Genomic DNA, 16267 nt, shown 5'->3' on the forward strand with positions numbered 1-16267 from the left:
GTTTCTTGAAATTCAATAAGAACGATTATTCTTCTTCTAAAAAATCCTTCATGGTATCAAAGCCTCATGCTCTTTTCTTCTGATGATGTCGTATAAGTCGGCGATGACGGGCACCCAATCCCACTATTCCTCCCAAGTCTGTATCTGCTGATTACTATTCAGCCCTTTATCTCATGGTTACAAAACTCAATGGGCATGAGAAACCATGGTGCGAGCATTGCAAAAAACCATGGCATACAAAGGAGATGTGTTGGAATCTTCATGGTAAACCAGCAAATTGGAAGCCAAAATCCAAATGTGACAGTCACGCCTACCAAGCCACTGCAGAAGAGACTCAGGAGCCTTCTACCAACTCGGATGTAGTCCCTTTTACCAAGGAGCAATTACAGCACCTGTACAAATTGTTTCAATCTCCAAAACTGTCCTTAACTCCGTCTTGTTCTTTGGTACAGTAGGGTAACTCTCTTGCTACTGTGTTTTTAGGTGTTATTCCTAATTCTTTTCATTCTTGGATAATTGAGTCTGTCGCAACTGATCATATGACTGGTTGCTCCAAATTGTTCTCATCCTATAGTCCGTGTGCAGGCAATAAAAAGGTCAAAATTGCAGATGGTTCACTCTCGGTAATTGCCGAGATAGGAACTATCAAATTCACTTCGTTGTTAACTCTCCATGATGTGCTCCACATCAGGATACTGTACTTCTGTCTGGGGAAATATGGTCACATGGCGAAGCAAGAAACAGAACGTGGTTGTGAGGAGCAGTGCTGAGGCAGAATATAGGGCAATGGCTAACGGAGTTTGTGAGATGCTATGGCTGAAGAGAATTCTTGAAGAGCTGCGGATGCTGGTGAACATGCCAATGAAGTTGTATTGTGACAACAAAGCTGCCATAAGTATTGCTCAAAATACTGTACAACATGATCACACGAAGCATGTAGAGATTGATAGACACTTCATAAAAGAAAAGATTGATAGTGGAGCTGTTTGCATGCCTTTTGTTCCTGCTAAACAAATAGCCGATATCTTCACCAAAGGACTTTTCAGACCTAGTTTTGAGCTCATTGTAAGCAAGTTGGGCATGATAGATATCTACGCTCCAACTTGAGAGAGGGGGGGGGGGGGGTGTCGGATTTCTAGAGAATACATTATGAAATTATATTTTTTAAAATCTAAAATTACGATTTCAGATTCTGGTAGTTTCAGTTTCCTGTTTTCTAGCCTAGAGATTTGCTGATTTTGTGGTGATTTGATTTGCTGATTTTGTGGCCTTCCTAATTTAATGGCCTTCCTCTACTATTTATCTTGTAATCGTGTCTCTTGAAATTCAATAAGAATGGTTATTCTTCTTCTAAAAAATCCTTCAGATAGGAATGGACATTACTGAGATGAAATTTGGGAATAATCATTCTCTGTCTATTCTATGCTATGTATTAATTAAAATTTCTTGCATTGTCATCTTCTATATGATGACAAAACTTTTTCCTTTTCCCTTTTTGGGTAAACTATCAAATCCCTGTACTCTTACCATACTATTCCAAGGAATAGACATTTTGTGAACTAAACATAACCTTAGTTCTAATGTCATTCGCATATATTTATGTCTTGAATTGGCAGTTTAATTGTTTAACCCTTTTTCTGTTGGAAGCTATCAAGTCCTTATTGTATGATCATTCTATTCCTAGGAATACCAAACATAACTTTAGTTCCAATGTTATTCGCATATCTTTATGCTGTGAGTTGGTAGTCTATCAATTGCTAGAGTAATTGTTTTTGCTCTAGCTGCATATCCATACTAAAGTGGGACATTGGAATTTCACTGCTAGGTGGAGACGACCAGGAAGATTCTGTCATTTCATAGGGAAGGTAGAAGCTGTGATCCCAATAATCCTCAAAATATTCTGCTCGATTTCATAAGCAGTTGTCAAAATTTACGTATTTGGTCTCTGAATACATCAACCAGAGAATATTTAAATAATGAGCTGCTTCAGAAAGGAAAGCAAATAGATGAATGGTGGAAGCAAGGAACCAAAGGTACATTTCTTCCCAGTGATACTACTGAGTTGTTATTATTATTATTTTTATTATTTTTTCTTTTGAAATTTGAAAGCATGGTCATGGTTGGTGATGATTACTGCATATTTTTTGTGTATGGGTTAGTAAGTCAGATCCATCATGTAGACTTGACAATAGAATTGAACCGAATCATATTCGGTGCAAATTTTAAAAAATATCATGCATATAGGTGCAACAAAAAAATATTGAAATATGTTGAAATTTTAATTACAGAAAAATAATGTTACATGCATGCTTTCTCTAAATAATAAAAATAGGGGAAGGACTCAAGAAAAACTAAAAAACTGAACTTTTTGCGTTTGCAAGAAGAAAAAACAAAATTATATTTCATGCATGTGCTTTCTCCATCTAAGAACTGAGAAGTGAATAGAAAAAACTTAAAACAAAATTGATAAATAAGTAAAACAATCTAATAAAGAACCAACCTTCAAATATTTAGAACCCAACAAAACGTCAACACCACCTTGCAAAACATCAATACCACCTATGACTAGTGTTCTTTCTGCCCTTCTCAATGGAAAAACTACAATCTATTAGTGAAGAATGGTTTGGTGAAGGCAATAGAAGGTCTATCATTTTATTTTGTCCTTTTTTGATTATCTGTATAATATTTTTTCCAACTTAGGTGGCGAAAAATGGTGCTTGTTCTCTCTCTCTCTCTCTCTCTCTCTCTCTCTCTCTCTCTCTCACACACACACACACACACACACAATCACATGAATCTCCCTATAGTTTCAAAAGTAGCAGGGCAATGTCAAAGGTCACAATTCAGATTGAAAGGAAGACCTTCAATCTGAGATTGGTCAAGGTGGGATAGATTTAGGGCCTATTTAGTTGTGGAAAACAATTTTCATTTTCCATTCAAAAATTTGTAAATGATTGCAAAAAAATTAGCTAATTTTCATTTTTACAGCATTTGAATGAGATAAATGAACAATAATAAACAGTTTTGGCACTATTTGCTTGTGGAAATAGTTTTATTTTTTCATTTCTTATTTTTCAAATAATTACAATAATGCGACCTTGTTTTCCAATTTTCCAAATTTATGTAGAAAAGTTGAAAAACATTTTTTTTATATTATTTTTCTAAATTTATAAATCCTGCTTTGCATATGGGTGCATGGAATTCAAATCTTGAACTATAATATGTGTGGATTATGCATATAGTTTCTTCTAAATCCACACCAAATCTAAATTCAAGCCCTAAAATTCATGATTCTAAATACTATCTTGTATATATTTTAAAAATTGGAAAACTAGTTGCCTTTTTTGTGATTATTCTAAAATATAGAAATAAAAAATGAAATATTGTTTTGCACATTTAAGCAAACTCTTTATTTTCTTTCTTTTTAATATGAATCTTAAATTAAAAGATAAGCTAGCATTTTGATGACTTTTTGGAAAACTAAATATTGGAACAGAAAATATTTTCTACATCTAAACTGGCCATTTGTTTCTCCTTCTGTTCGAGAATAATCTATTTCATACTATATGGATTAAACTTTCAAAAGAGGCAACTCTTTGGTTTGCCGATGGTCTTTCAGAGTTGGTTCGATCAGATAGGAATTCTTGAAAGGTCCATATGGGAAATCTGCAGTACTGGAATGGGAAGGTAAAATTTTTGTGTTTATTCCTGGTGGTGCAAAAGGGGCTGGTTGGTGCGGCTTTGTGAGCAAGTTCTGTGAATTAGCTAAATAGTCTTGTTTTCAATCTGGAGGCAAAGGTGTTGCAGGCCCTTCTGTGCCCAGATCATGGAGTTGAGTGGTGTTGGAAGGGAAGGTAGGTGAAGGAGAAGGTTGTGCTAGAAGATTCCAAACAGGAAAGCAAGATATGGTGCATGGTATTGATTAGTTATGCCTTTGATGTGGGCGTCAGCTCAAGTCGAAGGATTTTGGGGCACCAAGGTTAGAAATTTTTTGTTTGGAGGTGCATGCTCATACTGCTCAGGCAGCTGGGCTTGCTGAAACTGCTAAGGCAACTAGGGTTTTGGAGTATGGCGTGTCTCCAGTTGAGACACTGGGGTAATGTTCTGGAAGAGGAGGCCAAGAAATCTGGGCTGGGCCACTTACTCCTTGTTGTGGATCTGGGCCAGTTATTTGAGAAAGTTGGAGCCTCATTTTTATATAAATTGGGCCACCTAATTGAATGGGCCGATATTATTTTGGGTCCTATTTTAGATGATAAGGACAGGTTGCCTCATATGGGTTTTTTGCAGAACGATCAGGACTTCAATCAGGCCCATCCTAAGGAAGAGGGTGATCAGGCCAATCAATTCACGGATTCTGCTAGGGCAGGCCGAATACCCAAGCCTCAATATTCAGTTGCAGAATATAGGGAAAAAGGATCTTCACCCATCTGTAATTGAAGGTCAAAGCCACTCTCCATCTCCTGAAGAAACATGCAGAACAAGTCATATCATGGAGAAAATATAGGATGCCATTACCTCAGTTATGAAAAAATCTTTTAGTGACAGAGGAAATAATTAAAAAGTGTCAAAGTGGTTGATGATTCTTGTTTTGCAGAGGGGCAAGAGGCTGGTGCTGCCAAGGCTGACTGAGGAGATGGTGTTTTGGGGAGGATATCTGATGTTTCAGGCCTTAAGTCAGATAAATTTCAGGTTCCCAAGGTTTACGTCAGAAGGTTGCTCTGATGGGTACAAAAATGCGGAAATTCTCCGAAGAGGAGAGAGTACTTTGGTGAGGTAGTGTCAAAGATTCTAAAGAGAAATTTAAAAGGTGAGTTAAGTATTGTGGAAGATATATATGCTAAGAAGATGGGCAATTCTTTTGATGGGGCTGGCAAAGGAAAGGAGGTAACAAAATTGGGGGATTTATCAAATAATGAGAGGAACGATCTTAGTAACTGTTGAATGAGATTACGGAATGATATGATATGTTTCTGATTCCTGTGATGTTCTAGGGGATTTATCATATGTACATCCATCTCGTTGGAAGGATTGGAAGGGGATTTTGTCTTTGGAAGCAATGGTTTGGTTAATGAACTGCAGTGCAAGGGTGAGATTTTACCAACACCAATGGAGGAGATTCCAAGGAAAAATTTAGAAATTCAAGATCTTAAGGATACATTGCATCTAAGGGCCTGTTTGGTATCATTGCTGTTTTTTGTTTTTTGTTTCTGCATATTGAAGAAACAAATTATAAAAACATGTTTGTTTTTGTTGCTAGTTTTTTGTTTTTGTTGTTGTTTTTCAATTGTTTTTGTAAAAAACTGAAAATTAGATTTTATGGTTTTTAGTTGTTTTGGCAACTTGTCGCCAGAAATTTTAGTATCCAAAAATAGTTCTTTTGGATTAAATAATTCATTTTATGCACTTTTAAATTAAAGTTAAAATAAAATGATCATATGAATTTGAATATAATTAAACTAAAAATATACATATATATTTAAAAAAAAAAAGCTAATTACAGTATAATTTTATATTTTTTGTAATTTTTTTTTAAAAAAGCTAATTATAGTATAATTTTATATTTTTCAATTGTCACGTCCAATAAAATTTTTATTGCATGTAAATTTGAAATTTTAACGATCAAGTAAAATAATAAAATTTTTTTTATTATAGTATTTTTTAAATGTGTATTATTTTAATCATATTCTTATAACATTATTTGTTTTAAAGGCAAAAATGAGTATTTTTTAATTAAGTTTTCAATTTTTTTTAAAAAATGTTATAAATATTAACCAAAGAGGCTGCTGATTTTTAGTTTTAAGTTTTTAGTTTCTTTTTCTAGGTTTTAGTTTTTGGTTCTAGTTTTCGTTTTTGTGATTTTTGATAGTGATACCAAATGAGCCCTAAAGTTTTTGTGATCCTGGAGGAAATGAAGTGAGCTTTGATTGGGGCAAAGACAGAAGTAAAAAGTTTCAAAGGGAGTTAGCTAACTTGAATTGTTTGGTAAATTATCATGGAAAAGGATTGAAGAGGGGATTCCTTGGTTAATTTTTAATTTTTACATTATTATTATTATTATTAGTATTATTATTAGAAAGAATTAAGCTCATATCTTTATCAAGCTGGAAACTGGCAGAAACCATACAAAACGGATAATTACAGAGAAGAAAGAACAGAAACAACAATTCTCAACAAAGAACTTGCAGCTGAATAGGTCTTTCCCTTCAACTTTATAACAGCTATTTAAAGAACTTGTGAGGTAGGGCTGCGTACCATCCTTTCATGACTAGAAAGATCACCTTTGGCAGAAAATTGTTGCAATGAAATATGGGTTTGACCACAATGGGTGGATCGCCTGGGCTGGGAATGGACCACACTGTGTAGGGGTGTGGAAATATTAGGAAAGGCTGGAATGACCTTTTCTCCTTTATTAGATTTTAGGTGGGGGATGGAGACAATATTTATTTTTGACATGATGTGTGGAGTTATCCTGAGGCTCTCAGTGTCTCATTTCCAGCCATTTACAACATAGCTTGTGATAAAGATGCTTGCATAAGTCAGCACCTTTAAGCATCAATTCAGGGGTTTTTCTGGAAAATCTACTTTCACAGAAATGTGGAAGATATGGAACTTCACCAGCTCACCGATTTCTACAGTCATCTTTACAAGATCCATCCTCAAATTTGGTCCTCAGACAAGAAGGGGTCTTCAATTTTTAGATCCTTTTACAGGAAAATTTTCATCTGGGACTTAAACAACATTCACTCACCTTGGTCTCAATTATGGAAGACAGATGCCTGTAATAAGGTTGCCTTTTTTCCCCTGGGAAGCAGCTCATGGTAAGATCTTGACCCAAGGTTATTCTTGCCGATGGGTACACCACTGCTGTTAATGGAACTAAGACTATAAATCCTACTTCCTCTATTTCTCTTCCTTCAGTTTTATATATTCACAAGTTTGGTTTCAATCTTATATCAGTTAGCAAGATTACCAAATTCATAAATTATACAGTAGCATTCTTCCCTGATTATATGGTCAGTCAAGATTTGAAGACGAGGAATACGATTGGCGGAGGGCGTGAAGATGGTGGACTTTCCACTTCGAACTGCCATCTCCTTTTGCTGCCTGCACTACTGCTATCACACCAGTCCAAATCCATTGCCACCTCGGTTATCCTTCGTTGGAAAACTTAAAGCCACTAGTTCCTACTTTGAGTCTTATGTCTAATCTTGAGTTTGAGTCTTGTCAGTTCTTAAAGAATCATTGTGTTCCTTTTGCTTCCTAAGTCAATAAATGGGCAGTAGGCCTTTTCATGTTAGTCCATTTGATGTTTGGGGTTCTAGTCAGGTTGTATCCAAGTTGGGTTTGCATAACTTTGTAACCTTTGTTGAGGATTATTCAAGGGATGACTGGAAGATACTTGTGCACATTTGTTTTCTCATTGCCCTTACTTGTTGGCTATTTGGAATAAATTATTTGGTATATTTGGTGTGATCTGGGTGCATGCGTTCACATTGAAGACATTTTGCTTCATCACCTTTAGAGGCTTTGGTAAAGGAAAAAATAGGAAAGCTTATGGTGATGCTCCATTATGGCTATAATTTGGTGTGTTTGGATGGAAAGGGATGCTAGAATTTTCAAAGGAGTGGCTATGTCTACTAACTTGCTTTGGAGTAGAGTGATTTTTTTTTTCATCTTTGTGGTTGTTAGCGAATGGTTTTTTTTGCCACATCTCTTTGGAAGACATGCAGCGGGAATGGTTGGCTCTCTTGCACTAATTTTTTGGGTCTAGAATGGGAAATCTGTAATTATTTATTTTTTATGTAAAAAGAGGATTTTATTCTCCCTGTTTTCTTTTTGTTTTATTCCTCTTGTACATTCTGCCCTCTCTAATAAAATTTCTTTGTTTATAAAAAAAAATTCAAGGATGAATTGGCTCTATTTAATAAAAGATTGTTCTTAATTTTTCCATATTTTTTGTGCCTTTTGTTCTGAAATGCAGACTCAATTTGGTTTTTTGGAGTGTTAAGATTAAAGAGTACTTCAATACCCAATTCACTACTTATATGGCTTAGTTTGGTATTGTTCATTAGTCATCTTGTGTCCACACTCCTCAAAAGAATAGGGTTGTAGAATGGAAGAATAGACATATAATTGAAGTCACTTGTACCTTACTTTAACATATGCATATGGCTAAATTGTCGATGAAATCACAGGACTATATGATTCTTCAAAAAAGGGCATGTACTTTTTTCTGTATAAGGATTACTTGTTACTCAATGGACTTATTTGAGGTATTTCCCATTAAATGATTTTTTTGAATTATTATCTTTCTTTCTGGAGTTATGCCATTAGTCGTAAGGTTCTGTTTTAGTATTTAAAAAAATTGTACTCACTGCCTGCTATCTTATCAACAGGATGCCATCCTAGTTCTTGGTACTAAAATTCCCTACTCATTCCTCTTCCCTAATGTTCCTCTGTTTTTGGAAGAGTGATTATTTTAAGTGACAAGTGCTATAAGCATTTTTTATTTTAAGTGCTCCCAAATAGGGGCTTAAGGGTGTTGCCACTTGTCTTAACTTGCTTTGGAGAAAAGCGGTATTTCTTGTGTAGCTTTTGTATTTAGAAAAAGTTTCTATAGGCATGCATATTTGGAACATTTACAGTAAGATTGGATTGCTTTGCTTCAATAGAGTTGTCTTGTGATTATTTTTGTTTCTTTTATTTCTCTGTCCTCTTGTTACTGGTGGATATCTTGTTCTCCTTGTTTATATTTTCTCCATTCGTACATTTTCTTTCTTTTTTTCTCTAAAACAATTCTTAGTTCATGAAAAAAGCAGGGAGAAAAAGTAGAACCCACTCCCCCCTCCAAACACAAAAGAAGGAAAATAAAGCCTCGTTCCGAGCATCATGACCCTCTGAAACTTCTGCGACAACTGGATTGCCAAAGATCGAAGACCTAGGAGTACATCCTAGAGGAATCCCTAAGTCATTCAAAAGCAACTATAAAATGCCACCCTGAAGTAGGAATACTGCTACCCTAATTGAGCCCAAATTCGTTGCAGCAAAACCACTCTTTACCCATATTAATTTTCAGGCCAGAAATCATCACAAAAGTCTGAAAGGGTAAAGAACATTACTGTAGAACTCCTTATCATCAATGTGGGAGAAAATCTATCAATCAGCAAACTGCAAATGAGACACAATAAGCTTCTCGCCACCCACATAAATCCCCTGAAAGAAAACTTCTCTCCCCAGCCCTACTGACCAACATACCCAAAACATCTGTGCAAAAATTTTAAATTTTTGATTCACTTGTTATGCAAGAAATCACAGTACAAAAACTCCTTTGTTAATGTGCAAAAGCTCTTAATATTGTCTTGATTCTTTTAAACTCCTTTATCATGTGCAACTGCAAATGCTCTTAACGAGTTATATTTTTCCTGATTAACTTGTTTTGGATTTTTTTTAGGGGAACGGATGATGGATTATATGGGTTTGGATGATAGATCAATTGGGATGTTTTGGGTTGTTTCTTATACCATGGCACAACCTGCATGTGAAATGGTTATGAATTGGTTGTCTCCTCCTGGAGCGACAGAATGGTTACCTGGTTCAAACATGCAGTCTAATGAGAGATTAATGGTGATGCGTGAAACAAGCCCATTGCCAATATCTTTATTATCCGGATTTTCAATCCACTTATGCTTGAAATTGGCATATCAAATGGAAGATTCTTTATTCTCTGGACAGGTAAATTATTTTGTTTAATTTGAGTATGTTGGAAATATGTAGGCATGGGATCTTATTTGCTCCGACATAAAATTGAATATGTTACTTTTGGCATGTTCCCTTTGAAAATTAGAGAGAGAATTATACCATGTGCTCTAATTTAGTGGCTGTTTTTCTAACTGATTTGTTTTTTTTCCCCTTTACGGAATTGATTTCATGGTTCCTGTAGATATATAAATTATGTAAGATTTTAGGATATCCACTTGGGGGCCAGTACTATGTGATTCTAGTAACCCTTCCTGTTTCTTGACTTTGTCTTTGTAATGATATATCCTCCTAGAAGTAAAAGCAAAAAAAGGAGCAGCATCACATCCATAATGCTGCCAAACATGCTGGAAATCCGGAAAGCAAGTCCCGTTAAAGCATCTATCGGGAAAAGCTCAGAGATTACAGAAATAAGATTCTATCTTAGAGCAAAGATGAAATCAAATCCCTTCCACTTAAAATTTGTGAAAAAAATAGCAAAATATCTCACACCAATTTTATTATAATATTATTGAACATGAGACGAAATCTAAATAGTTAAATTCAATCACATCCTTAAGAACTGAATGATATGTGTTATACTCTAGTTCTTATGGGTTTACAACTCTAGGTTTTGAGCTTTTTTAAAAAGTAGAATTTGCAATGGAAATTGTTAGAAGAGAATATGTTATTTTAATAATTAGGTCGTGTTAAATGGGGGCATTTTTGTCATTGAGACTTCATTATTATTAATAATATATAAGCGAGCAGGGAGCTGTATGTAGACTCCAGGAAACTTGTGACACACTGATTTTCATACCATTTTATTTCCAATTAAATAATAAATATTCTAATCACACATCGGCCACGTCAGAATCTCTGATACCGTATTAGCATCACCCGACTTGAAGTGGGTACCGGGTAAACAGACATTCTCATTCAAACATACCTAACAATGGAAGACAATATATACAATCCATCCAGAATACAAATAACCAGAGTACTAAACATTCATACACGTTTACATATCTATCATATTCCCAAAACAAACACAAAATACTCTAGGAGAATCCTCCATCCCTAGATCAAAACACTCACCCTGTCTAACTAGGGTATCAACTCCCCTCTATCTCGGAGTTCAAAATACTCTAGGAGAATCCTCCATCCCTAGATCAAAACACTCACCCTGTATAACTAGGGTATCAACTCCCCTCTATCTCGGAGTTTTATCTCCAGGCCTGTCACGGTTCCCTGAAATATTTAGATAATTGGGTGAGACACATCTCAGTAAGACGGAATAAATGATTTGCAGTGTGTGGCAGTATGAATTTCATTATATCATAATAATCATATACATTTCAATGATAGTAGCATCTGAGAAAACACACCAATCATTCTCATAATCATATAGATATAAAACACAAGCTTTATTCCCATCTTTCATCTCTTCCACATCTAACCTAAATTTATCAGCTAAAGTTCCTAAGGATAGGGGAACCATCATTAGTTATGCAAGGTGAATTAACAGCACAATAACCATTAAATCATTAATTATTTTTTGAGACATGGATTGTTAATTAAAATTTTTAGAGGTGTGTTAACTGAACACAGTAAGCAAAGACTGGACTTAACAGCATTATTTTATTAATTGAAATCACCTGTTCTTGTTTTCCAAAGCCAAAAACACATGAAGTCATGGAAGGTCTTCTTTTGTTCTAATATATTACAACAGCCACTGCTCTGTTAAGACTTCAGAAAATATATGAGTAGTTCCCTATATCATTCAGGTTTTTATTGGAACTGAATTTGATATCTATGTCACCTTTTAAAAGAGAACAGAGAGATGAGAAAATAAAACTGCTGCCTAGGAGCTTTGGGATCCGATTCCCATGAAAAAAAATTCCAATACTGCTATGTATCATCAGTTCATCACTTCGATTAATGGAAATGAAGAAGAAGAAGAGAACATGTTCAGAAATGCATCAAAATACAGATTTAAGACTAGCAACCTCACCTGCCAGAGTTAAAGACTTGAAGGAGGACAACCGTGAATAGCGAGCACAGATTTGGGAGGACTGACTGACTGAGGCGTGCAACAGAGACAGATCTGCAACGAGCAAAACACAGGATCACGAGATCTGCAAAGAGCTCAGCTCACTGTTCCTCTGTCTGTGAAGATCCACCAACAGCGACCCTTGTTCCTGGCTCTAAAAATCAAAACAATAAACTTCAAGCAACCTAAAATCTTAAATTTTGAATCAAATATTCAAATCATGACAAACCTTTGCACTTCAGAAAATGCAATCCGCAGAATGGCAGAAGGTTGCTTACTTGCTTGAGCTGTCGTTGGTGGAGCGGCTTTGTCCCTGGAGGGTGGAGGCCACTGGTTTTTTCAGGAATCAGAACGTTGCAGGCTGGTGGGTGTGGGTGGTGGGTGGCTTGGCATTTGCAGCGATCGGAGAACAAAGCAGCCGAAGGCCCGAAGCTTGCTTGTGAAACCCTAAAAATCTAAATCCCTAGATCTTGCAGTAGAGCAGCTTACGGTCTCCATTCTTTATTACCTTTCCCTTTTAAGTTAAAAATATAATATATAACATATTAATATAATATTATTATTTTATATTATATGTATATATATATATATGCTCGATTAGGCTCGCAAGATCATGAGTCAAGCGTATAAAAACTCGAACTCGACTCAAAGCTCTAGCTACTTGATTTGAGCGCGAACTTGAACCCAGTCGAGTTGTGGTGAGTTCTCGATTGAGCTGAGTTCGAGTAGCTTGCGAGTAAGCTTGACTCGCTTACACCCCTATGTGTGATAATCGTGTTGCTATTCATATTGCCTCCAACTCGGTCTTCCATGAGCGAAGAAAATGCATTGAAATGGATTGCTACTTTATTTGGGAAAAACTTGTACAGAAGCTCATTACAACCACTTATATGAAATCTGAGTTTCAGCTTGCTGATTTGTTCACTAAAGCCTTGGGAGGTGCTCGTGTGAAATTCATTTGTAACAAGCTAGGAGCATATGATATATATGCTCCGGGCTCCAGCTTGTGGGGAAGTGTTAATGGTTATTTAGTCATTTAGCATTATTGTTGTGTTAGAGTTTTGTTAGTAATAAGTGTGAGTTAGTAAGAGTATGATTGTCATTTTGGTATTGTACTTGACATATTATAAATAGAGGGGTCTCCTATCATTGAAGTTAGTCCTTCCATTTTACCCAATTATTCAACAGTTGATATAATGTTCGTATCCTTGCCTTTCCTTCCCTTTATTTTTTTGGAGGATGAATTATCCTCTGTTTTTTTTTTTCTCTTTCACATTTTCTCACTTTAGGGATTTTTTTTTTCTACTCCCAAAAAATGTAGGACCAATGGTTGAAAAAACCATCAATCTAATTGTTTGTATTGTAGAATTTTTTGAAGTTCTTAGTGTTATTGTTAATGGTTATTTGGTCATTTAAGTATTATTAGTATGTGTTAAATGTTAGTGAGTGTGAGTTAGTAAGGGTATTATGGTCATTGGCATTGTACTTGACATATATTATAAATAGAGAGAGAGACCTATCATTGAGGTTAGGTCTTCCATTTTACCCAATTATTTCACATGGTATCATACATAGTCGTCAAATCGAGAATCAAATAGAATTGTAAGCTTTTTTACAAATTTCTAAAATTAATTCTAAGTGACACGCATATATTGATATATGGACAACAATAAAAATAGTGCATTACATCTAAATTTTGATAATAAGGAGATCATATTTTTGTATGCTTTTCTAAACAAGTTAAAAGTAGGGGAATGAGTCAAGAAATATTAATAAAAAATGAACTTTATGTTGTTTAGGGGAAGGAATCAAGAAAAAAATAATAAAGAGCTAAACTTTTGGTGTTTATCAACAATTAAGTAAATAATATTTCTTGCATATTATTTCTGAAATTTTAAAAAAAACTAAGTTAAAAAAATGATAATAATTGAACAAACTACTAAAAAAGCCAACTTTTGAATATTAACAACACAATCAAACATGGGTACTGTTGGAATTGGTGTATTCCCAAGAGGGGAGGGGGGTGAATTGGAATTTTAAACTTCTTCCCAGGATTAACCAGATATTAGCAGTATTTCATAACCTAGGGTCTTTCTAAATGCAATCCCAAATGCGATAAATATAATGTGCGGAAATTTAATCATGCGCAGCATTCACAATCTATTGAAAATAACATACATGTGCAGTAAATGAATTGTGGAAATATAAAGTGCACACATGGTATGTTATCGGGGTTCTGCCAATACTACATACGTCCCCGCCTTACCTTGTAAGGCCGAGGATTTCGCTAATGCTCACTTAACAGGTGGAGCGGCACCGGATATAATACCAGGTCAAATTACCAGGGCTGACCTCAACCTTTACAAACTCTCCTTATGGGGCGGAGAATACCCACCTCAGGTCACGCCTGGAATACAACGGATAAGTAAAATTTGTGTACAATCAAGATGCTTCTTATACTAAGCAGATATGTACCACAATAAGCACAATACAACCAATGCACTCAAATATGATAAGAGTTAATGCTCAAGTGAGTATATCAAATATATCTCTCAATCAAATAAGTTATATGATAATGTGAGAGATGCCAATGTGAAGTTATATGTCAACTCTCAAGAATGTGTGTGTGTATATATATATATATATATCTGAATCAAATAATTTATATGATAATGTGAGAGATGCTAATGTGAAGTTATATGTCAACTCTCAAGAATGTGTGTGTATATATATATGAGAGTGAGACCTTTGATTCAATATAGTATATTCAATAAATGAATAATCAAAGGTGGTTTATAAAACCCTAAGCAAATATCTCAAAATATTTTATCAAATATTTAGCACAATAGATATTAGGGTTTAAGCTTGCAAAAATATTTTTATCAAGAATACAAAGCAAGCTTTTGAACCTTGCAATAAGGATGACAAGATTCACAAGCAAGGAGGAGTTCTTCCCGAATAATATTTATCAATAAAATATAATGGGAAAAACTTTAGCTTACTCTCAAAAAATCAAGATCAAACAATGCAAGTATGTGAGAGTAGTTAGCTTAATCAGAATGTATAAATGCCCACAAGATATTATTGTTCACTCAATCCTCAAGTTGCAATAATTTTGCTAATGAAGATGAAGAACACAATGCACTCTTTCTAAAATATGTAATTAATAGAGTATGAGAAAAAATTTTAACAATGAGCTTATGAAAATGTGGGAGTATGAAAGATTTTAGCACAATAAAATTTTCAGAGGATTTTTGGCTAATCACTTTGCTAATTTGATGCTAATTATGACAAATGAGGGAGTATATATAGTTTTTTCAAAAAATATAACCGTTGGGGACTCAATGGGTATTTTTGAAAATGTTTAAGTAAGGTTAATAAAAAAATAACCCCTGTTTAACCTCGATAAAAATTGAACAACTCGAGAGTTTCAGTAGACCGTATTAAGGGTTCGGTCGACCACTTTATGAGCTTTGGTCGACCGTGGAGTTTTTCAACAGAGAATATGGTCGACCGTATTCGGGCGATTTTGAATCGTTTGCAGTTCGGTCAACTAAGGTAGGTTTGGTTGACCATTTTCTAAGGTTCGGTCGACCAAGTTGTTGGGAGTCAGCCACATGTCAGTTCGGTCAACTATGGAGGGCAAGTTCATTTCAGGATGGTTGACCGAGTAGTCAACATGTTGACTCTGGTAAGTTCGGTCGACTGAAGCTTCTATATAGCTTTGGGTTCAGTCGATCGAAACCACTTAAAGTGTGCATTTAAGTCCTTATTTTCATTTGAAGTCACCCCTGTTCACATAAGTATAACTTCTGAGTTATAGGGGACTTTTCATGTGATGTTTGGGGACCTAAAGTCAATCTATGGTCATTGAGAGTTAACCCCAAAAATCCGACATTGGTCGGCCTTTGGTCGATCGAAGGTGATCCCTAAGGTCAAACTATGGTCTTGAGCATTTAATTCTTATCATGCATGATATGCAAATATTACAGACCCAAAATATAAGACAAAATGCATTTTACAATAAGAACAAATGTCTTCAATCTTCTTACTCGTGTGTCTTCATGGAATGTGCTGATAAATATGATCTTGGAGTTTCTTCTGGCTTCCAAGTCCCTTGATCTTATGTGTGCTGAAATTTAGACTTGTTCACATACTTAAACACACATAAGATACTGGTGCTTTGTCAGCATTAAAACAAAGATCGGACTCCAAAAGTCAATAGGTACCACCTTGGCCAATGAGTGTTCCATCTCATATTCTTAATTGCAGAACACTGCACCCCAAGAGTGAATAATGGTTTTGTGAACGCCACATAAGACCTAGATTTCTATTTTCTTTTCATTTTTAGCACAAAAATGACTTACACAAGGAATGGAAGGTAATCCTGTACAAAAAAAGGAGCAAAAAAAAAAAATTGGGTTCTAAACCAATTGAGTTTGGGAGCTTTGTGCACCAGCCTGCCCCTTCTTTTTT

General features: G+C 35.2%; 1 protein-coding gene across 2 annotated transcripts in view; it reads left to right on the top strand.

The window, feature by feature from the left end:
• LOC131153515 (mediator of RNA polymerase II transcription subunit 23) overlaps positions 1-16267 on the top strand; it is a 135976-nt gene that overhangs the window by 19066 nt on the left and 100643 nt on the right. For both annotated transcript variants that reach the window (XM_058105861.1, XM_058105862.1), the window contains exons 7-8: positions 1826-2033; positions 9455-9735. In XM_058105861.1, coding sequence (XP_057961844.1) covers positions 1826-2033; positions 9455-9735 — 489 coding nt within the window. The remainder of the gene's footprint in view (positions 1-1825; positions 2034-9454; positions 9736-16267) is intronic.

The sequence above is a fragment of the Malania oleifera genome, chromosome 4 (assembly GCF_029873635.1).
Source record: "Malania oleifera isolate guangnan ecotype guangnan chromosome 4, ASM2987363v1, whole genome shotgun sequence".
Classification (NCBI taxonomy): domain Eukaryota; kingdom Viridiplantae; phylum Streptophyta; class Magnoliopsida; order Santalales; family Ximeniaceae; genus Malania; species Malania oleifera.